Source organism: Crotalus tigris, unplaced genomic scaffold (genome assembly GCF_016545835.1).
Source record: "Crotalus tigris isolate CLP2741 ecotype Arizona unplaced genomic scaffold, ASM1654583v1 scf7180000019182.148810, whole genome shotgun sequence".
NCBI classification, from domain to species: domain Eukaryota; kingdom Metazoa; phylum Chordata; class Lepidosauria; order Squamata; family Viperidae; genus Crotalus; species Crotalus tigris.
This window is the reverse complement of record NW_024097420.1, coordinates 45,476-67,422: the sequence shown is the minus strand read 5'-3', so window position 1 is coordinate 67,422 and position 21,947 is coordinate 45,476. Positions and strand designations below refer to the sequence as shown.

Below are 21,947 nucleotides of genomic sequence, written 5' to 3'. Positions count from 1 at the left end.
TGGCTTTTCTGATCCAGCGTACAGGTGTTTGGCCTGAGTCGCACACTGATGGAGAGGGTTATACGTGCTAGCTGGTCCAGCAGAAATCTCTGGATCCTGACACAGAAGTTTTAATTAGTTAGGAGCTACCAAGTCTGGGCTGACAAAATCTAGACGACCCCTGCAAAGAGATACAGAAAACACTCACTTGTTGCTATCATCCGCTGGATTTTCACCGGCCAGGTTTAGGAGTCTGATTGGTGATCAACAACCAGATCTTCACCACTGCGATGTTCATGGTCTTGGGAACGGAGACCTAGCGCTAGTCTACTCTCAGATTTTGAGAGCCATCTCTTTTTCGCAGACGTGTGTGGCAGCCACGCTTTTGCTATGATCAAGAAGTGTAAACTGTAAACCAGCAGAAGATCCTGAAAACCTTTAATGAGATGCAGGATATTTATTTATTCATCCATTGCCAGGAGTTCGATCCTCACCGGCTCAAGGTTGACTTGGCCTTCCAATTCTTCCGAGGTGGGTAAAATGAGGACCCAGATTGTTTGGGGCAATAGGCTGGCTCTGTAAACTGCTTAGAGAAGGCTGTAAAGCACTGTGAAACGGCATATAAGTCTATTTCTATTGTTATAGTATCGTGTGGGCCTTCAAGTGGATGTTTGATGTCTGGTGACTGCCTGAACTAGTCCCTGCAGTTCTCATGGCAAGGTTGCTCAGAAGTACAGGTAGTTCTCGACTTACAACCACAACTGAGCCCAAAATTTCTGTTGTTAAGTGAGACATCTGTTAAGTGAGTTTTGCCCCATTTTACGATCTTTCTTGTCACTGTTGTTAAGTGAATCTGGCTTCCCCAATGATTTTGCTTGTCAAAAGGTTGCAAAAGGTGATCACATGACCTTGGGACACAGCAACGGTCATAAGTATGAACCAGTTGCCAAACATCTGAATTTTGATCACATGAGCATGGGGATGCTGCAAAGGTCATAAGTGTGAAAAATAGTCATAACTCATTTTTTTCCACTGTTGTTGTAACTTTGAACAGTCACTAAATGAACTGTTGTAAGTTGAGGACTATCCGTAGTTTGTCACTGTCTCCTCCTCGGGGCTGAAAGAGAGGGACTGGCCCATGGTCAGTCACCTCTCTTTGTGCCTCAGGCAGGATTAGAACTCAAAATCTTCCAGTTTTTATCCTGCTACCTTAATCACAATGCCCAACTGGCTCTCTATTTTGTTTTTCTTTTCTTCTGTTCAGTCATGACCAGTTCTCCGAGACTGCCTGGACAAGTCCCTACAGTTTTCTTGGCAATGTTTTTCAGAAGTGGTTTGCCATTGCCTCTTTAAAAAAGCATCGAAAAATGCATAAAGCTCAGCGAAAACACAAACCAACACATTAACCCATGCCAGAGCTCCTGAATTAATATCCTGCTCACAATGCTTTGGTTTCAGGCTGGGATTTAGGGCTAAAGAAGGATTGTGGGACTTATAAGATGACTATTAAATTTTCAGATGACATAAAGCTGGGAGAAGTGGATTACGTTTTAGAAGAGAAGATTTTAAAAGATGTAGAACTGGCTTGAACATTGAGCTGAAACAAAGAAGAGAAAATGTAACAGGAAGAAATGTAAAGTTGTGCATCGCAGGAGAGAGAAAAAATGAAAGTGACTAGCACAGGGTGGCTTGGGCAGAGAATGAATGTGTGAAAAGGATCTGGGTGTTCTAGTATATCGTGAGCCAACACTGTGGTGTAGCTGGCCAAGCTCCAAAGCTCCGTTCCTGCAGCCCTGCAAATGACAAATCAAACTCCAGTGGCAAATTATACAGGATGCCTGAATAGCAATAGCATTTAGACGTATATACTGCTTCATAGTGCTTTACAGCACTCTTTGAATGGTTTACAGCAGTGGTGGCGAACCTATGGCACGCGTGCCAGAGGCGGCACTCAGAGCCCTCTCTGTGGGCACGCGCGCCATGCCCCGGAGATGGCAACCATCCCTCTTCAACCAGCTGCCTGCTAACTGGCCAAGGTCCCACATGGGTGTATGCATCCCAGCACCCATACGCCCGCTGGCCTCTGTGTGCAGGGGCCGATGGTGTCAGGCACCAGCTGCCCTGGCCCCTACCTCACCTTTCCCTCTGACAATGGCACCCCCACCCTGCCTTGCCTTGCCTCACCTTACCCCGCAGGACGAGCCTCCTGCCCACCGCCCACCTGCCAGAGACCCCCCTGGATCTCCCCTAACCCTGCCCAGTTCCCACAGACATCCCTCCCCACGAGCAACATCGAGATGATGGCCACCCCTACCCACTCTGCCATGACCACCACAGCCACGCCCACCCAGTGGGCCACACCCACCTGGCACCCGGCAATAAATAAGTAGGTTTTGGGTTGCAGTTTGGGCACTCGGTCTCTAAACGTTTTGCCATCACTGGTTTACAGAGTCAGCGTATTGCTCCCAACAATCTGGGTCCTCATTTTACCAACCTCGGAAGGATGGAAGGCTGAGTCAACCTTGAGTAAGTCAGGATCGAATTCCAGGCTGTGGACAGAGTGCCTCTCTCCCTGAATAACAGACCTGTAGACTTATGGACTTTTTTAAAAGTTTCAAAAACCTGACCGAGGATCTCTTTTTGATCTGCCCCTCAGTTATGCCCATTTTAAGCATTAGAACTGAGGTTCAGAAGGTCTGAGGCCTGCCATCTGGGCAAGTCAGCTGCTTCTACATACCTTAGTTCTTCTCAGCCAACAGCTGGAAATGGCTGGGAGGGATGCACATGCTGACAAGAAGCCAACTCAAGAGTCACCAGAGACAAAAATTGCTGACCTTGAAGAGCAGTGAATGCAGCCACATTTTTAACAGGAATATGAAAAGTACCCTCTGCCCCAACTTCCGCCTTTAATATCTTTGGAGTGTGGGAATTTGCTATTTCATCTGGATGTAGCTATTTCAAGGATTCCTGCTATGATATCCATTGCCCATTTTTCTCTTGGGTGTTACATCAATCACATTTCGGTGTTTTATGTGAGGTTGCTGGCACATCAGGCTCTTTTCTTGAAATGCCTGATGAGGGGGTTGGCCCTTATCTCTCTGCTGGCTTCAGCCCCTACTGGTGGGATAATGAATGAGGCTATAGCTGCCTACAGTTCAGTATCCTTCTGGGGATCATCTTGGAAAATTCTTGATTTCATTATTCACATGCAAATACTCCACATCAGAGATTCTTACTAGCCAGCACCATGGCTCTTTCTGAAGGCTGGTATTTCTTCCCTCCCCTTCTTTATTTTGGAGTAAAAAATTGTATTTTAAAGAACTTATATGCTGCCAGTGAAGGGGTTCCTCATTGAAATGATTTCACAAGAGCTTATTTGGGAAAGGGGGAAAGCTGGATAAGTTATCCACAGAAACATATGGAGAAGGTGATAATACAGGGATCTGAGAGTTGAAATAGAATTGTAGAGATTTATTTATTTATTTTATATGCCCCTTATCTTGTCCAGAGATGAAGATCATTACTGTTAGGCTATAAATTGCTGGAGTGGGTGAAAAGCTTTAATTTTATCAGAACTTGTCTATTTTTTTTAGAGATTGCTAAAGACTTATACAGGTAGCATTTGTATAACAGAATTACAGAGCTGGAAGGGACCTTGGAGGTCTTCTAGTCCAACCCCCTGCTCAAGCAGGAGGCCCTATAACTTTTCAGACAAATGACTGTCCAGTCTCTTCTTAAAAATATGCAGTGTTGGAGTACCCACAACTTCTGGAGGCAGACTGTTCCGCTGATTAATTGTTCTCACTGTCAGGAAATTTCTCCTTACTTCTAGGTTGGATCTCTCCTTGATTAATTCCCATTTCATCCATCCATAATATTTTCTTCATTTATGCAGGGGTGTCAAACTGCCGGCCTGGAGGCCGGTTTCATCATACCGAAGCCACGCCCAGCCCATTGCCAGCAATGCAAAAAAAGTTGTGATATGTTGCGACACGTCACGTGACGTGGCGAGTTTGATACCCGTGATTTACAGACATATGAGTAATGGTATAGATGGAGAGGATCAGCAGGCAGAGCATTTCTGGCAAGGAAGCAAATGAAGGAATGGAGAAGTATGGCCCCTTTATGACTTGTGGACTTCAACTCCCAGAATTCCTGAGCCAGCATGGCTGGCTCAGGAATTCTGGGAGTAGAAGTCCACAAGTCATAAAGGGACCATGGTTCACCACTTCTACCTTACTTGATGGGTGCTTCCATCCAATGAAACCGTCCCATCTTCATGTCGACTCTTATTGTGCCATTGTGATATTATTGTTCATTGTCAAGAACCCTCCAGCCTTTTTTGTGGCAGCTAAGAAGAGGGCATTACTTGTGCCTTTTCCAAGCTAGGTCATCACTGATTGAGCCCTGCTAGTACAGGGAGGTGCTCCCATCATGCTGTGCAAATACACTTCTAAGAGGTGACACAGGTCAGATTCCTTTTTCCATGGATACCAATCAAACACACCCAGAGACAGAGTGATAGCTCTGATTTCATACTGATTTCATTACTGATTTCATTACTGAAAGAGGAGGAGGGTGATTTTCAAGTAGTGCAGGAGGAGAACTGGTCCAGGCCCTCTGTTCCATGCAGCTGTTTTGACTAAAACATGTCCAAATGTAGAGACTCATTCAGCATAACAAGTACAGGTGGTCCCCAACTTACAATCATAACTGAGCCTGGAATTACAATTGTTAGGTCGTGCTGGGTCATCACATGACTGTGTCTGATTTTACAACTTTTTTTGCAGCAGCAGTTGTTAAGTGAACCGATTTTAGCCAGTGGGTGATTTTTATTTCTTTTTTTGTTGTTGTTGCTGGAAACTGGACGTAAATGCCAATTTCCAGCTAAAACACATTGTAAATCAGAGTCATGTGACTGTGGGACGCTGCAATCGGTCATAAATGCAAGCTAGTTTCTGAGTGCCCAAAATGTGATCACATGATCACAGGGAGAGGTGGAACTTCAAATTGGGATCATGAGTTCCTTTTTGGGGGTTGTTTCGTAACTTCAGTCACTAAGCGAATCAGTTGTAAGTTGAGGACTACTTGCAGCTTTGCTGTGGTGGGCAGAAGGCAGCATTAGACAGTCCTGAAGGAACGATCCATCAAGAACTCTTGATCCTCTTCCAACACAGGGTTGAGACACCCTTCCTCGTTCAGGGTGTCTGCTGGGGGATGGCAAGATCCCCTCTGCATCCCGCGCACAAGTGTCAGGAAAATTGCTCCCATGTTTTTCTCTTGCCACTGGAATAGCAGCATGTCCTAGAAGGGTTGATGCCAGGTGATGACATCTGTTTCTTACTCAAAGTAGTGTGGAAGTAGCGGGTTGGCCCTTCAGTCCCATAGGAGTCGTTGAGGTCAGGCGGTTGATTTGTGGCCAGGAGATAGAGGGCTGCATACTGGTGCTGCTTCCCCAAACGATGCATTGCACACAGCTGCTGCTGCCAGCAAGCCACTTGCCGTAGCCTGTGGGTGGTCGCAGGGCGTCCCAGCCAAGGTACCTGAAAAAAGGCAGTGGTGCTTCAGACAATGGCTGTACATCTAGTCCAGAGGTAGGCAACCTTGGCTCTTTTATGACTCGTGGACTTCAACTCCCAGAATTCCTGAGCCAGCATGGCTCAGCTTGGAAACCTCTCCCTTTCCCCTCAGCGTGGCTGGCTCAGGAATTCTGGGAGTTGAAGTCCACCAGTCATAAAAGAGCCAAGGTTGCCTACCCCTGATCTAGTCTAAACAGGGGCATCCTGGATGGGGCTGGGGTAGAATGTGTGGTCAAAAAAGCCAAGAGAGCAGCCAAGACTTTGCGCTCAAAGCCTCCCCCCTTTTTACATGAGTTGCTTAAAATTCACATTAAAAAAGGGTGGGCTTTGAATGTATGGTCCCGGTTGCCAGGTTGACTTTTTTGACCCTCCATGTGGGCAACCTTCCAGAAGCTTGCTCTTAATTTTAGTGAGAGGATGAACACCGTGGGAGACAGTGTAATAATACAGAATGAACGTTCTGTCCTCACAACACATTACTCTGTGTGTGGCTCGACATGCAGCTAAACCCTCTTATCCTTCAATAAACCAGACTGTAAATGTAGATCTTGATACTTTAATAAAGAACACGATAAGGTGAAACAGTGATGCTATGCATGGGATATAGATTTTGTCCTCAGAAGAACACGTGTCACGGACTAAACTGGATTAATCTAGATGCTTCTGTTACCTCAGAATGACACAAAATGGAGTCTGGCTTCTCAGGATACACCTTTTTTGCATAATGCGGGAGGATGGGTGCTCTGTAGGGTCAAACACCAAACAACTAAAGATTTGTGTTTGGCCAACAGGTGGAGCTCAATATACGTTAAAGAACGACAAGAGCAATAAAAATTCACAAACTATATGGGGGAGGCATGACAACTTATCTTTTGTTGTGGGGAAAATAGGAGGGGGTTTGCCACCTTGAGTTATTCATAAAAATAAAAAGGTGGGATATAAACAAACAAACAAATAAATGTGTTACCACACTTGGGATGGTTGCACTAAATCTGTCATGTGCAAAAAATCAGGACCATACATTAAGTTGCATTTCAGAAGATTTATTGATCAAGCCTATGCACAAGAATCTAGTCAACAAAAGTTCAATACTAAGTTGGTACCAGCTAAGGGTCAATGAAATTCAAGAAGGATTGGACTTAGACCCTTTGTGCAAATGTAACAATTTTAAGCTGGTGACTCTACCCCCCCCCAGCTCCGTCTGTTCTTCACCTGTAAAATCTTATGCACTGATTGTATTTAGCAATTGATTAGAATTATATTTTATGCCTAATTGGGTTTTCTTTTATTTATTAAATTTATCTGTCACCAATCTCATTTCAAAACGACTCTGAGTATTTTAATAATGATTTTAGTATAGTTGCATGGTTCTTTTTTATTTCTATTTTTTATTGTTCTTGCTGTTGTTTTAACTGTTGTGAGCCATCCAGAGTCATATATGGCTATCTATACAAATTGGGCAAGCAAACAAATTTAAAAAGATACATTATACAGATAGAGGCCAGGGTTTTCTTTTTCTCTCTTTTTCTTATGGCTTTTTTTAGGGGTTCAGTTTATTAAAATGTTCTCTACCTGAAAATAGCAGAAACTGAATTGACTTTTCGACAATTGGGACCAAAGCAGAGAGTCAGGCATTAACAGTCCAGATCTGAGTGAATATCTTGTGATATCATAAGGACAAAGAAACCTGGTTTGCATAGTCAGGGGTTAACTAGAGGCATAACTATAGTTCCACTTCATGGGCTAGTCCTTGACTTACAACAGTTCATTTAGTGACTATTCAAAGTTACAACAGCACTGAAAAAAGTGATTTATGATTGTCATTCATACCTACGACTATTACTTAAGCATCCCTGTGGTCATGTGATCAAAATTCAGATGCTTGGCAACCAACTCATATTTATGATGGTTACAATGTCCCAGGATCATGCGATCACCTTTTGTGACCTCCTGACAAGCAAAGTCAATGGGGACACCAGATTCACTTTACAATCTTCTTACAAACTTAACAAATATGGGAAGAAAGGTCATAAAATGGGGCAAAACTCACTTACCAACTGTTTTGCTTAGCAATAGAAATGTTGGACTCAATTGTGGTTTGTAAGCCGAGGACTACCTGTATTAAGCAGGACATTTAACCTGGCTTCATTAGAGGGAGATTTGCAATATTAACAGTTGGTGGAGATACCGCCCTCCTCGCTTTGCTGTGGCAGTTATCGCTTATGGTGGACAAGGGAAGTATTGTCCTCACTTCAGCTTAAAGGAAGAGAATCAGACTTCCTGACAATACATACAATTCACTTCAGTTTGGATTTAAACAATGGTGTCTTTCTCTTCAACCACAGGTATTAATTGACATAGCAAAGTCAGGAAGGTATAAACAGGGACTCTGTTAGTGCTGATATTGTCATTGCTTTTTTTTCCCCTCTTGCCAGCTGAAAACTCCAGACCTTCCGCATTTATTATGCCAAGTAAATATATGATTCTGCCATTGATTAACTTGTTTCTTGTTATAGTACTACTATTACTATTACTATTAGTTGGGGATAATGTGAATTATAGTGCCCCACTAAGTGACCACAGTCCAGAGTTGTAATTTTGTTTTTATCTGAGTCTGAAGATTAAAAACCTCAGCAAGGAAAAGCAGAGCCATAAAACGGAACGGAGTGTTTTTTCACCAGAATGAAAAATGAAGCTTAAACTGAGTTATCATACTCTTTTCTAACACAGGGGTCCCCAACCCTTGGTCCACAAACTGATAGTGGTCCATGGTCTGTTGGGATCTTTTTCTGCACAAGAGGTGGGCAAGTGCACAAAGCTCCATTTGTACATAGGACAAGGTTGCGTGGGATAAGTTTGCGTGTGTGAAACCATCCCTACCACAGCCACCTGCTGCCATTGCCACTGCCAGTGCGTGGAGTCAGAAAGGTTAAGGACCACTGTTCTGACTGAAATCACTTGGCTGTTTAAAAATGTGACTTCTGGAATGGACAAATTTCTGTTGGGGAATGGCTTCCATAGGGCATTCTGCAAAAACATACGGGTCCCATAATGTTGGCTTTTAAGTAGTTAGCCAGAACATTAACAGGCAAAACATATTTAACTTCAAGTATAAAATAGTTTGTTATTTATTTCATTTATTAAATTTCTATGCTGCCCATCTGACTAGTACAGCAACTTTGGGCTAATATGCCATTAGTTCCCCATACTTATCCACACACTGCCTGTTCTTTATATGAAATTGTGAGCAAGGCTTTCACTTTACTATGGTTGAGGTACTCTTACAGCAGGGGTTCACAACCCCCGGTCCGTGGACCGGTACCGGGCTGCAGCATGCTAGCAACCGGTCTGCCCAAACCAGCAAAGCCCCATTTGCAGGATCCAGGCAGCACACGAAACCACGCACCCTCCGGTCTGCGGAAAAACCTCTCTCCACGTAATCAGTCCCTGGTGCCCAAAAGGTTGGGGATCTCTGTCTTAGGGCTTCTGTGCATCTGGACTAAAAACAACTGGACTCCAGGCAGCCACTTCTATTACATACAAATTCATTATTCACATCATGACAGAATGACACCTTTCAAGCAACAGGAAGTCTCTGTTCAGGAGAAGCCTGACTTATCATAAATATATACTTGGCAATGAAAAGATTACAGATAGTCCTCGACCATCTGCTTAATGATGTTACAAGGCATTAAAAAATAACTTTATGACCAGCCCTCGCATTTAACAACTGTTGCAGCATCCCCACGATCATGTGATCAAAATTAAGGTGCTTGGCAATTAGCAAGTATCTACAACAATTGCAGCAGCCCAGGATCACGTGATCATCATTTGTGACCTTCCCAGCCAGTTTCCAACAAGCAAAGTCAAGGGGGGGGGGAAAAGCTGGCTTCATTTAATGACTGCATGATTCACTTAGATCGTAAGTGGAGGACTACCTATTCCTAGGCCTTGTTTTCTCACCCCAAGCACCCTTCTCACCTGCTCCGAGAGCGAACGGCCTTTTGAACTTGCTGTAATCTCGTATTGGCACTTGGGTTCTTCGTGAAGGGCCCTCCACACCTCCTCAGCCCCCATATCTATGGGGCAAAGAAAATGATATTTTGCATTCCAACAGATGAGACATGGCAGCATTACACTTGTTACAGTGCTGAAAGGTGGTTAGATCCCTTAGAAGAAAAAGCAGGGACCATCTCACCTTTTCTACACAAAACTTTGAGCAAACTGCCCCTGCTGCATGCCTACCATTTCCAGCAAGCACTCTTCAATATGGGTAGTTCTCGACTTATGGACACAATTGAGCCCAAAGTTTCTGTTGCTAAGCAGGACAATGGTTAAGCTTGCCCCATTTTGCAATCTTTCTTGCCATAGTTGTTAAGTGAATCAGTTGTTAACCTAGTGACACTGTTGTTAAGTGAATCTGGCTTCCCCACTGACTTTGCTTGTCAGAAGGTCGCAAAAGGGGATCACGTGACCCCGGGACTCTGCAACCGTCATAAATATGACTCAGTTGCCAAGTGTCTGAATTTTGATCATGTGACCATGGGGATGCTACAACGGTCGTAAGTGTGAAAAACGGTCATAGGTCACTTTTTTTAATGCCATTGTAACCTTGAATGGTCACTAAACGAACTGTTGTAAGTTGAGTACTCCTTGTAATACTCCCAGATCTGATGGACTACAACTACTGGGATTCTAGGCCAGGGCAGCACCCAAGGTGAAGAAGGTGGTGCTACACCAATGGTTCTCAACCTGTGGGTCGGGACCCCATTTGGGGTCGAACGACCATTTCACGGGGGTCGCCAAACAAGGCTTTCCGCCATTTTTTCCCCCTTTTCTTTGGCCACGCCCCTGGCACCCAGTGACGTATAAGTGGTTGGGGGGTCATCACAACATGGGGAACTGTATTATGGGGTCGCGGCATTAGAAAGGTTGAGAACCACTGGGCTACACAGACCAGGAGAGATTGCTCTTTGAGGCCTGAGCTCAATATGAGGCTCCAGAAGAAAAAGGACCTCATGATCTCCGCCTTACAGACAGTTTTAAGTAAAGAAAAGCCCTGCAAGGAAGAACAGGGCCCTGAGGGAGCTGGAAAGTTCTCCGAAAGGAAAAGCACACCTGCTAGAAGCTGGAACTTTTGCCCAGAGGGCAAAACACTCTCCTGCCTGCCAAAGACTCAGAACCAAGGAAGGTTAAAGTACTGCAGGCAGTGGCGTGCTCCCTTTTATCTCTTTAATTGCATAATATTAGGAAAAAAGCCATCCTATTATTACATTTCTATATTAAGATTAGTTCGCATAGCCTGTCAAGAGAAGGAAAAAGCAAAAGATTTATTGCCATGAAATGCAGGTTTCCTCTAATCCGACACTTCCCAAAGTTCACCAAGTACCACACAAACAAGGTCATGGCCTTGTACTCCAAGCAGATTACATATAGTCCTCCACTTATGACTACAATTGAGACTGGAACTTCCATTGCTAAGCAATGGAGTCACTGAGCCGTACCCAATTTTACAAACTTCTTCCCAGGGTTATTAAGCGAAACACCTCTGTCGTTACACAGAGGTGGTTGTTAAGCGAATCTGGCTTCCCCTATTTACTTTGCTTGATCATGTGACCCTGTGACACCGCAACCACCCTAAATGCACGTTGGTTGCCAATTGCCTGAAGTTTGATCACATGACTTCAGGGATCCTGCGACAGCCCTTAAGGGCCAGGCCTGACCGTAAGTCACTCTTCTCAAGTCTGCCATAACTTTGAGCGATTGTTAAACGAATGGCTTGTAAGTTGAGGAATAGCTGTAATCGGTGATCTTTTGCTTCCATTTTATTATACCCCAAAAGGAATGAAGGAGAAGAGCAAAGAAGGTTCTCTCTGAAACGGGAAATGTCTTACCGATACCAGCCGCCAGCAGGCGCCTCACTCGTGGGCTAATTGGTTTCTTTGTGGTAGGTGGATTCAAAAAATAGGAAGCTTTTTCAGAGCCCAAGAGTCTAGGCAGAAAGAAAAAAAGGCAAGAGAAAGCCACCATAACAAACATGGCTCCTTAAAAGTGATAGGTGCTCCATCACTGGAGGTTTTTAAGAAGAGATTGGACAGCCATTTGTCCAGAATGGTATAGGACAGGGGTAGGCAACCTTGGCTCTTTTATCACTCGTGGACTTCAATTCCCAGAATTCCTGAGCCAGCATGGCTCAGCTTGGAAACCTCTCCCTTTCCCCTCAGCATGGCTGGCTCAGGAATTCTGGGAGTTGAAGTCCATGAGTCATAAAAGAGCCAAGGTTGCCTAGCCCTGTTTATAGGGTCTCCTGATTGGACGTAGGGGGTTGGACTAGAAGACCTCCAAGATCCCTTCCAACTCTGTTATTCTGTATTCTACAACTAACACACTAGCAACCCACTTTGACTGGACCAACTTGCTGTCATCAGTAATCAGATGAATGAACATTTAGCAGGAGAAGAAAGCAGTACTCCAGGCTTCCACTGTCAGCCTACGGAAGAAAAATAGTTGATATAGACATGCAGCAAACTAGTAGAAGAAAGTCATTCTGTCCCTCCTGTACTTGTTCTTTGCAGAAATTTGGTAGGAGATCAAGATTATGCCCTGGATACCAAGGAAAAGGGTGTCATTCAGTAAAACAAACAGGAGCTGCATCATTCCAGATTTTTGGGGGAGCAGATGAAGCTAACTGGAAGTCAAAGGAACATGAGGAACAAGTGCACACAGGAACAAAAACAGTAAGCACATTGTTGTACGCTAGCAATCATAGCCTATTTCAAAACCTAGTTCTCTGATCATTTGTGTGGTTATTGTTACTTGCGAAGTCGTGCCTGATCCATCGCGACCCCATGGACAACGTTCCTCCAGGCCTTCCTTGTCCTCTACCATCTTCTGGAGTCCATTTAAGTTCACGCCTACTGCTTCAGTGAGTCCATCCAGCCACCTCATTCTCTGTTGTCCCCTTCTTCTATTGCCCTCAATCTTTCGCAGCATCAGGCTCTTCTCCAGTGAGTCCTTCCTTCTCATTAGGTGGCCAAAGTACTTGAGTTTCAACTTCCGGATCTGGCCTTCTAAAGACCAGTCAGGGTTGATCTCCTTTAGGACTGACCGGTTTGATCGCCTTGCAGCCCAGGGGACTCGCAGGAGTCTTCTCCAGCACCTTAGTTCAAAAGCCTCAATTCTTTGTCGCTCAGCCTTTCTTATGGTTCAACTTTCACAGCCATACATTGCAACTAGGAAAACCATGGCCTTGACTATACGTACTTTTGTTGGCAGGGTGATGTCTCTGTTTTTTAGTATGCTGTCTAGATTTGCCATAGCTTTCCTCCCTAGGAGCAATCATCTTTTAATTTCTTGGCTGCAGTCCCCATCTGCGGCGATCTTGGAGCCCAGGAAGATGAAATCTGTCACTACCTCCATTTCTTCCCCATCTATTTGCCAGGAATTGAGAGGGCCGGATGCCATGATCTTGGTTTTCTTAATATTGAGTTTCAACTGATCATTTGTGTTGTGCCTTAAATATATGGCCATGTCTTGTGATTTCTTCAACAGCACACACACTTTACACATGTCAAATGTACATGCTCAAAAGCACTGCTTAAATCATGTTAAAGGAAAAGGCACTGGAACAATTCTCTCAAATTCCAGATAGCCTTGCGCTTTTGGGCTGCCTGGATCTTGGCATCCCAAATCTGGTCGCCCTAATAAAATGATAGATCTATTTGATCACTGTTATCAGAGGAGATGCTGAGATTGATAGGGATGCCATGTTGTGCTTGATCACAGGAGCGTCTTGCTAGTGTCACAGATTGTGTTCTAGAATGGCCTTTCCCTGAAAATTCCAAGAATCTCTAATATTTCCCTATTTTAGGCACTTTTTAACAACCATTTCACCCAGGCCAACTTTGTATAAATACTGCATGAATTCTCTAGATTTATTTATTTAATTAGTTGGATATTTCCATCCTTTTTCCTTAATGAATTCATTTTAACGTTATTTTAATATACTGATCATGCCGGGTACAGGGATTTAAGATCTGGGTGCATGGGAGACAGTACAAAATTCCATCTATTGACTGCACAAAAAAATTGACTCAGTTCAAGGAAACAGCAATTAATTGAAAAAAATATTTTGCCTCTTCAACAAAAATAAGCACCCTCAGACCTCAACAGATAAGGGATTTTGGACTGTAGATCTGTAGTTCTTTCCCAGAGGTCCAACTCATTCTTCTCCTGACTGGAGTAGCTGGGAATTATGGGTGCTCTAATCCTAACACATCTGGAGAATGTAAGATTAGGAAGGGCTACTCTAATCTAATAAAGCCATCGTGGAATCCGCCAATTCCAATTTTTCCAATTCTTGTTCAACCAATGCAGGCAGGGATATAGGACAAAGTATATGGGTCAAAGGTCGAACAGGGGTTTATAGGATTTAAAGGATTTCATTAATATGTCTATTAAACTTGAATGTTGCCCATTTCTCCAGAGGCGACTCTAGGTGACTTACAGACGTTCAGAATAACAGAGTTGGAAGGGACCTTGAAGGTCTTCTAGTCCAACCCCGTTGCAGAAGACCCTGTACCATTTCAGACAAACAACTGTCCAATCTCGTCTTAAAAACCTCCAGTGATGGAGCACTCACAACTTCTGAAGGCAATTAGATTAAACTAAAGATAAATCAGTACTTTCCTTTGTCTTGAAGTAAAATATTGGGCAGTGAGATGGCAGGAAATCTTACAGTCTGCTCTACTGCAACTCTTTTTTTTTCCAGAACACACTGGTTAAGTACACACACCATGGTAAACTAGGATAAAATATGGCTGAGTGCCTTGTGGGAGCCCAGTGTCTTCCCCTGGTGTATGAAGCCAGCCATGATTTTAAGTGATAATACACCTGACTTATTTTAGCTTAAAATTACATGCTATCAGCAAGTGTTAGCCCAGGCTTGAGGTTTAGTGTGTTGTGTGAACTCTTAAAGAGTTATTCTAATTTAGGGTTTTGAAAAAGGAGCTACTTACCTGTGAAGGTACTCTTGATAGTTCTGCAGGGGTCTGCTTGAGACTTCTTTCTTCTGGATCCTTTGCAGACCCCAATTCCCAGATCTTCTGAAGTCAGGCCACTTGTGAGATTCTCTGGTTGGTTCTGAATGAAACACCCACGTACAATTTGAATATGCCATCTTCCTTGATAGAATAAGGAGCAAGGAAGGAGACCAGGATGAACTTGAAGTCTTATTGATTCATTTCTTTCTAAGGTCCCATTTCCAGCTTCCTCTCTTCCATCCACCCTTCGCCCTTCCCTCTTCCTTCCCATTATTTGTTTGTCTGTCTTCACTACAACTGACTTCCTGGATTCAGAGTTAAGAATCTGATCTGCTGTCATATCATGACATTCAGGTTCTTTATGCTTCTTGTTTGGGCATTACCATGGCATCAATAATCTCACTGGCTTATGACAGGCATCAAGCCATTCCCTTGAGGCTGGACAGTAGCCAAATGAAGCTAAAGCTGAGTTCATTTGCTCATTTGCCAGAGAATTTAAATAAATTCTGGGGGAATTACTTACAAAGTTAACTTAGGTCACATCTGGCTGCAGTAAAAGGTACATTTACCAGACTGTAAATCACTTTGAATTAAGCAGCACTTCCTTCTAAATATATCTGCAGACAATCTGGCCATTATCAGACCAGGCTGAAATTATTAAATTCAGTTTCAGAGAACTCGCTTTTATGTGAACGTGCACATACATTTGCCTGCACTGCAATGGACGTTTTTAAAGATTAAATGAAGACTTAATTCTAATGCACAGGACTGATTTCAACAACAATTATCCAATACAACAGCCAGGAGTATCCATGGGTTATTCTTTCTTTTTTTAAGAAAAAAACAAAAATGAAGATGATGACTGTGAGAGTGTGATCAAAACTCCACCCCTTCGGGGAGAAAGGGCAGGAGAGTGGTGAAGGAAAGAGAAGAGGAGAGGAAGAAGAGGGAAGTAGGGAAGAGAAGAAAGGGAGAAAGAAGGTAGAGAAGAAGGAGTGTGGATACAGTGAAAGGGGAAATGGGCGAGCAACACCAAAAGTCATGTGCATGTATTTATTTCATTTTATTAAAAGTATCTTATATATGAATGTAAAAAGAATGTATGTTAACATCTGATAAATATCACGGTATATGTATGGGGGAGAGTTTAAAAAAATAAAAAATTATTTAAAAAAAAAACTCCATCCCTTCTTAACTTGTCCACATAAGAAGGGTGAAGCTTCAATCTAATTGTCTCAGTGACAATCTTGATTCCTTTTTACCACAACTGTATAGATCAGTGATGGCGAACCTTTTAGAGACTGACTGCCCAAACTGCAACCCAAAACCCACTTATGCATCGTCAAGTGCCGGGTGGGTGTGGCCCATTGGGTGGGCGTGGCCCATTGGGTGGGCGTGGCTGTGGTGGTAACGGCAGACTGGGTGGGACTAAAAAGTTCAATCAATCAATTCCAACTTTGCAACATCTTTTTTTTTCCCACGAGAAGTTGAAATTGACTGATTGAACCTTTTTTTTTTTTTTTTTTTGCACACGGCGGCAAAGGCTTAAAACGAAAAGGTTTTATAAAACCCAGCAGAAGGCCTAGGACTGGGGTGACGGCACGCGTGCCATAGGTTCGCCACCACTGGTATAGATAATCCTGACAACAATAGAGGACAATTTTCTCAGATTTAAAGGATAATTAAATAAAAAATTAAATTAAATTAAAGAATCAACTAGGCAGAGGTCTCCAACGTTGGCAACTTAAAGACTTGTGGACTTCAACTCCCAAAACTCCCTAGTCTACCTGGCTGAGGAGTTCTGGGAGTTGAAGTCCACAGTTCTTAAAGTTGCCAACGTTGGAGATCCCTAAACTAGAGGGCATTAACAGGTGACTCTTGAAAGCTGTATCATCCCAGGAAGGGGTAAGATTGTGCCTTGAGGGGCAGTGGTGGGGCATTGGGTTTATTAAGGGTGGGAATGGTAGCAAAAGCCTCCCAAAAGGCAGCCCACTCTTAATCCCCCCCCCTCTTTAAAAAGATGCATACTCACCCCTAAATTGTGCTGCTGACATTTTTGGGAAAAAACGGCTGAATTTCAGCAGCGGAATTTGGGGCTGTTTTAGGAGGTTTAAGGGAGATAAAGAGAATTTCCAGAAGTTTCTCACGCTCATTTTCATCTTAATTTTTTTTTTGGGGGGGGGGAGGAATCTAAAAAAATCATGGTGTGGAAAAGAGGCTATTTTGTCAGTGACCTTTGGTGGCTTGAGCTAAGGCTGCTGGGGAGGGTTCTTGACAGATTTCTCCAAAACTAATCAAATTAGGGAGACATACTTTTGCTACAAGACTATAAAAATTGCATTATTTGTGTGGGTGAGACCATTGACAGTTATGCCCTAACACTTTTGAGGCTCATTAATATATTTAACTGTTATTTGGCTAGACGATTTAATATATAAATCTCAAAATATGAACACTGGATATGTGCTTAGTGACTGTATATCAAATAATAAATAGCATCTAATCTCTAATTAAATCTTGACAACCCTGGCCAAACCACGAAAGCCTATTAAAAAAAGCTGGGGTGGGGGAATTATTTATATACAGCCATTGAAAGAACAATGCAGGAAAAAAAATGTAAAAATATAGATTAAATACTCTTACGGTTAGAACGTAATACAAATACTTTGACTAATAGTAAGGTATTAGGTTGCATGACATAAAATAGACAATGTGGTTTCAGAATCAACTGTTGATTTTTGTTTTAGAGCTAAATGGGAAAGGCGTGAATTCCTTATCTTCCCTCTCATGCATATTCTTGCTTTGGCACAAGTGTGCAGTTTGTTCAAATACCGGTTTTTTAAGAGCTAAATATTCTCATTCCAAGTTTCAGCACAAATGACTGATTCTTGGAGACACGGCCGTTGCCTTTCTAACCAACCTGTCTTCAGTAAAAGAAGGAATTCATATTAGAAAAATATGGATTTTTCAGAATCTCAGCATTTTGTTTATAATTAAAACTAAAAATTTAGATCTTGGAGCTTAGGTGATATGTGCTGGCCGAATATTCTTAAGTATCACCATGGAAAAGTTACCCTAGGTGGGTATTCTTAGGATTTAGGCCAGGGGTAGGCAACTGTGGCTCTTTTATGACTTGTGGACTTCAACTCCCAGAATTCCTGAGCCAGTTATGCTGGCTCAAGAATTCTGGGAGTTGAAGTCTATGAGTCATAAAAGAGCCAAGGTTGCCTACCCCTGATTTAGGCACATATTCAACAACATGCAAGAAGAGAGCCAGTTTGGTTTATTGATGAAGGACCAGATTAGAAGTCAGAAGACGGTGAGTTCTAGTCCTGCCTTAAGTATGAAAGCTGGCTGGGTGACTTTGGGCCAGTCCCTTTCTGTCTGCCCAACCCACCTCACAGGGTTGCCATTGTGAGTAAAACAGGAAGAAGGAGTTTTAGATATATGTGCCGCCTTGAGTTACCGTATTTATAAAAAAATAACAAAGGTAGAATATCAATCAATCAATAAATAAACACATCGATATTCATAGCCAAAGCACATAAAGATGTATGAATATAGCTTTATTTGGTGATTGCATATTCATTGTAAACAGTCAAGAATATAGCATCACTTAACTGGATATCATTTAGATGTGTTGGACTAAACTACCTAGAATTTCCAGCCAAGGGCCATGTTGTCTAAGGAAGAGGAGAGTTGTATTACAACACATTGCTTTAGTCTCCTGCATATCTCAAACTCTGGAAATGGCAGAAAGACTCTTTATTCTCAGCTCTTGCCGGATATCTGCCTTATTGTCACCCCATTTTTATTTACATTTCCAAGGTATTCTCAGATGCTTTGTTTATTTATTTATTTAAGAATCATTTTCTTTCCTTAAATGTTCCATTGTGTAAACGCCATCCACTGACTGATAGTTAGTAATGGTGAGCAATCTATGATTTTCAGAGCATCACTTTGTTATGCTAAGGTCCATGGCTGTAATAAAGTCATCCATCCATCCATCCATCCATCCATCCATCCATCCATCCATCCATCCATCAAACTGTGTTCCAAATAAAGAAGAGAATGTAATTTTTCATTTTCCAGTTTCTTCTTTGCCCTTCTTTGGAGTGGGGGGGGCAATGTATCTGTCAAGACTAGGGGTAGGCAACCTTGGCTCTTTTATGACTCGTGGACTTCAACTCCCAGAATTCCTGAGCCAGCATGGCTCAGCTTGGAAACCTTTCCCTTTCCCCTCAGCATGGCTGGCTCAGGAATTCTGGGAGTTGAAGTCCACGAATCATAAAAGAGCCAAGGTTGACTACTGGTCTTGACCATGAGCCTACCCTGGAGCCCAGCTATTATTAATTCTTAAGAAGAACTGTGCCTGGCTCAGACAAAGTACAGGTACTGTAGTCCTTGATTTACAACCATAATTGAGCCCAAAATTTCTGTTGCTAAGTGAGACAATTGTTAAGTGAGTTCTGCTCCATTTTACAAGCTTTCTTGGCAGTTTTTAAGTGAATCACTACAGTTGTTAAGTGAATCTGGCTTCCACATTGATTTTACTTGTCAGAAGGTCACAAAACCTACTCCTTGGTAAGCTAGAAAAAGGTGGAATAGATAATATCACCACCAGATGGATCTGTAGCTGGCTGGCAAATCGTACTCAGCGAGTAGTCCTCAATGGCACTACACCCACTTGAAGAGAAGTAAACAGTGGGGTACCACAAGGTTCTGTCTTAGGCCCAGTACTCTTCAGTATCTTCATAAATGGCTTAGATGAGGGAATTGAAGGGAAACTCATCAAATTTGCAGATGACAGTAAACTGGCAGAGTATTCAACACCCCAAGCTTAAAAACAGCAACTGTAAGAGGGACCTTGGAGTCCTAGTGGACGATCACTTGACTATGAGCCAGCAGTGTGCAGCAGCAGCCAAAAAAACTAATACAATCCTGGGTTGTATAAAGAGAGGCATAGAATCAAGATCACATGAAGTATTAGTAATCGCTTTATAAAACTCTAGTAAAACCATACCTGGAATACTGCAGCCAATTTTGGTCACCATGTCACAAAAAAAAATATAGAGAGTTTGGAAAAAATTCAGAGAAGAGCAACTAAGGTGATCAAAGGCCTGGAGACTAAAACATACGAAGAACGGCTGCAGGACTTGGGTCTGGCTAGTCTAAAGAAAAGAAGAAATAGGGAAGTCATGAAACCAGTATTTCAGTATTTGAGAGGCTGCCATAAAAAAGGGATCCATTTGTTTTCCAAAGTACCAGAGGGCAGGACAAGAAACAATGGTTGGAAACTGATCAAAGAGAGAAGCAACCTGGAATTAAGGAGAAAGTTCCTGACAGCAAGGACAATTAACCAGTGGAAATTGTGGGCACTCCATCACTGGAGATTTTTAAGAAGAGGCTACACCCGTGGTGTCGAACCTATGGAACACATGCCACATGTGGCACAAAGAGCCCTCTCTGTGGGCATGTATACCATCATCCCAGTCCTAGGCCTTCAGCTGGGTTTTATAAAACCTTTTCGCTTTAGGCCTCCACCACCATGTACAAAAAAAAAAAAAGGTTCAATCAATTTCTTGCGGGGAAAAAAAAAGATCTTGCAAAGTTGGAATTGATTGATTGAACTTTTTAGTCCCACCCAGTCTGCCGTTACCACGGCAACCATGCCCACCCAATTGGCCATGCTCACCCAGTTGGCCACACCCACCCAATGGGCCATGCCCACTTGGCACCTGACAATACATAAATGGGTTTTGGGTTGCAGTTTGGGCACTCGGTCTCTAAAAGGTTCACCATCACTGAGTAAGACTGATAGTCAGTTAGTCACTTATCTGAGATGATATAGGTTCTCCTGCTTGAGCAGGGAGCTGGACTAGAAGACCTCCAAGGTCCCTTCCAGCTCTATTCTATTCTATTCTATTCTATTCTATTCTATTCCATTCCATTCCATTCTAAAATGTGACCACATGACCCTGGGACACTGCAACCGTCATAAATACGAACCAATTACCAAGCATCTGAAGTTTGATCACATGACCATCGGGATGCTGCAACAGTCGTATGAAAAACAATCATAAGTAAACTTCTTTAGTGTTCTTGTAACTTTGGTCACTAAACAAGCTGTTGTAAGTCAAAGACTACCTGAAAAGCATATGAGAACAATTAAGAAATAGCCCAATAGATGCAGCATACCCCCTAAAACCTCTATTTAACACTACTTTTATAGGAAAAGGGTCTCCATAAATGCAACTAACGTTCTTCTGTGGAGTTAAATTAATTGAAGCAAGGAATATTAGTAGTGGAGTTTGCTTTGGAAGTGAACAAACTTTGTTGGAGTACAAGCCGAAGAAAAATTTGTCTGCTACATTCAAATTCTGTTAAATTTGGCATTCTGGAGAATTATGGCTTTTCTGTGATTTAGCCAAGAAGGGAGAGTAGTCAGAATCAGATAACTCAGTGTTTCTCAACCTTGACAATTTTAAGGCATGTGGACTTCAACTCCCAGAATTCCACAGCCAGCAATGCTGGCTGTGGAATTCTGGGAGTTGAAGTCCACATGCCTTAAAATTGTCAAGGTTGAGAAACACTGATATAACTTAAAGATATGCTTTATGACTTGCTGCTGCTGCTCCTCCTCCTCCTCCTCCCTCTCTTTTCTCATATTTATCTGTAGTCTCTGGAGTTCTTGTCAATTGTCCTAAATGGTTCATTTCCACCTATATAGGATGACAGCTAATATTTGCTGAAAGCTTTGAGCTTCAAAAAGTGGTTTTAAAACACCTCCACCCCCATTTCTAGATTGTGTCTAAGAATATGTGTAGGTCAGATTCATAACATACAAAATCTTCTGAAGCATTTTTTTTTGTTGATATTCAAATAGTGAATTTGCATGAAAATGCCATCTGCCTGTTAACATTCTCCTTAGAATATCCATAGCTGTTTTTTTTTTTTTATCCCCATGTGGTCAATTGCTCACTTCAGCTGAAAGGTCTGAATGTCTTGTGCTGGATGGATGCAAAGTGGAACGTCAAAAGGTATGCAGTTTTCTCAAAGGCAGATGACCCCAAATGTACTCCGACATCTCCGATAAAAATGCTCACAAAGAGACAATGAGAAAAACTCTGTTGCCAGACCAGAGAGGAAATACTAGATCAGGGGTGTCAAACTTAATTTCATAGAGGGCCGTATCAGCATTGCAGTTGCCCTCGGGGGGGGGTGCGTGTGGCAAAGGTGGGTGCAGCCTACTGGGTGGGTGTGGCTGGAGTGTGTGTGGCCTACTGGGTAGGCGTGGCTGGAGTGTGTGTGGCTACTGGGTGGGCATGGCCAGCTCTACATCGTTCGC

General features: G+C 42.8%; 1 protein-coding gene and 1 long non-coding RNA gene across 3 annotated transcripts; one reads left to right on the top strand and one right to left on the bottom strand.

Annotated features, from left to right (window-relative positions):
* Positions 1–2: 2 nt before the first annotated feature.
* Positions 3–21,875, top strand: LOC120315904. The gene is made up of 3 exons (XR_005558818.1): positions 3–510; positions 12,134–12,295; positions 21,587–21,875. It is a non-coding gene; the product is annotated as an uncharacterized LOC120315904 (long non-coding RNA).
* LOC120315903 lies at positions 3,885–15,620 on the bottom strand. Of its 2 annotated transcripts, XM_039360935.1 has the most exons (4): positions 14,576–15,620; positions 11,453–11,550; positions 9,540–9,637; positions 3,885–5,522 (listed from the first exon to the last, which is right to left on the bottom strand). In XM_039360935.1, the coding sequence occupies exons 1-4, from the start codon at positions 14,734–14,736 to the stop codon at positions 5,232–5,234; spliced, it is 648 nt and encodes a 215-aa protein (XP_039216869.1). In that variant the 5' UTR covers positions 14,737–15,620; the 3' UTR covers positions 3,885–5,231. The 2 variants fall into 2 exon arrangements, 1 of the variants encoding a protein (XP_039216869.1); XR_005558817.1 differs by lacking the exon at positions 9,540–9,637.
* Positions 21,876–21,947: the final 72 nt, after the last annotated feature.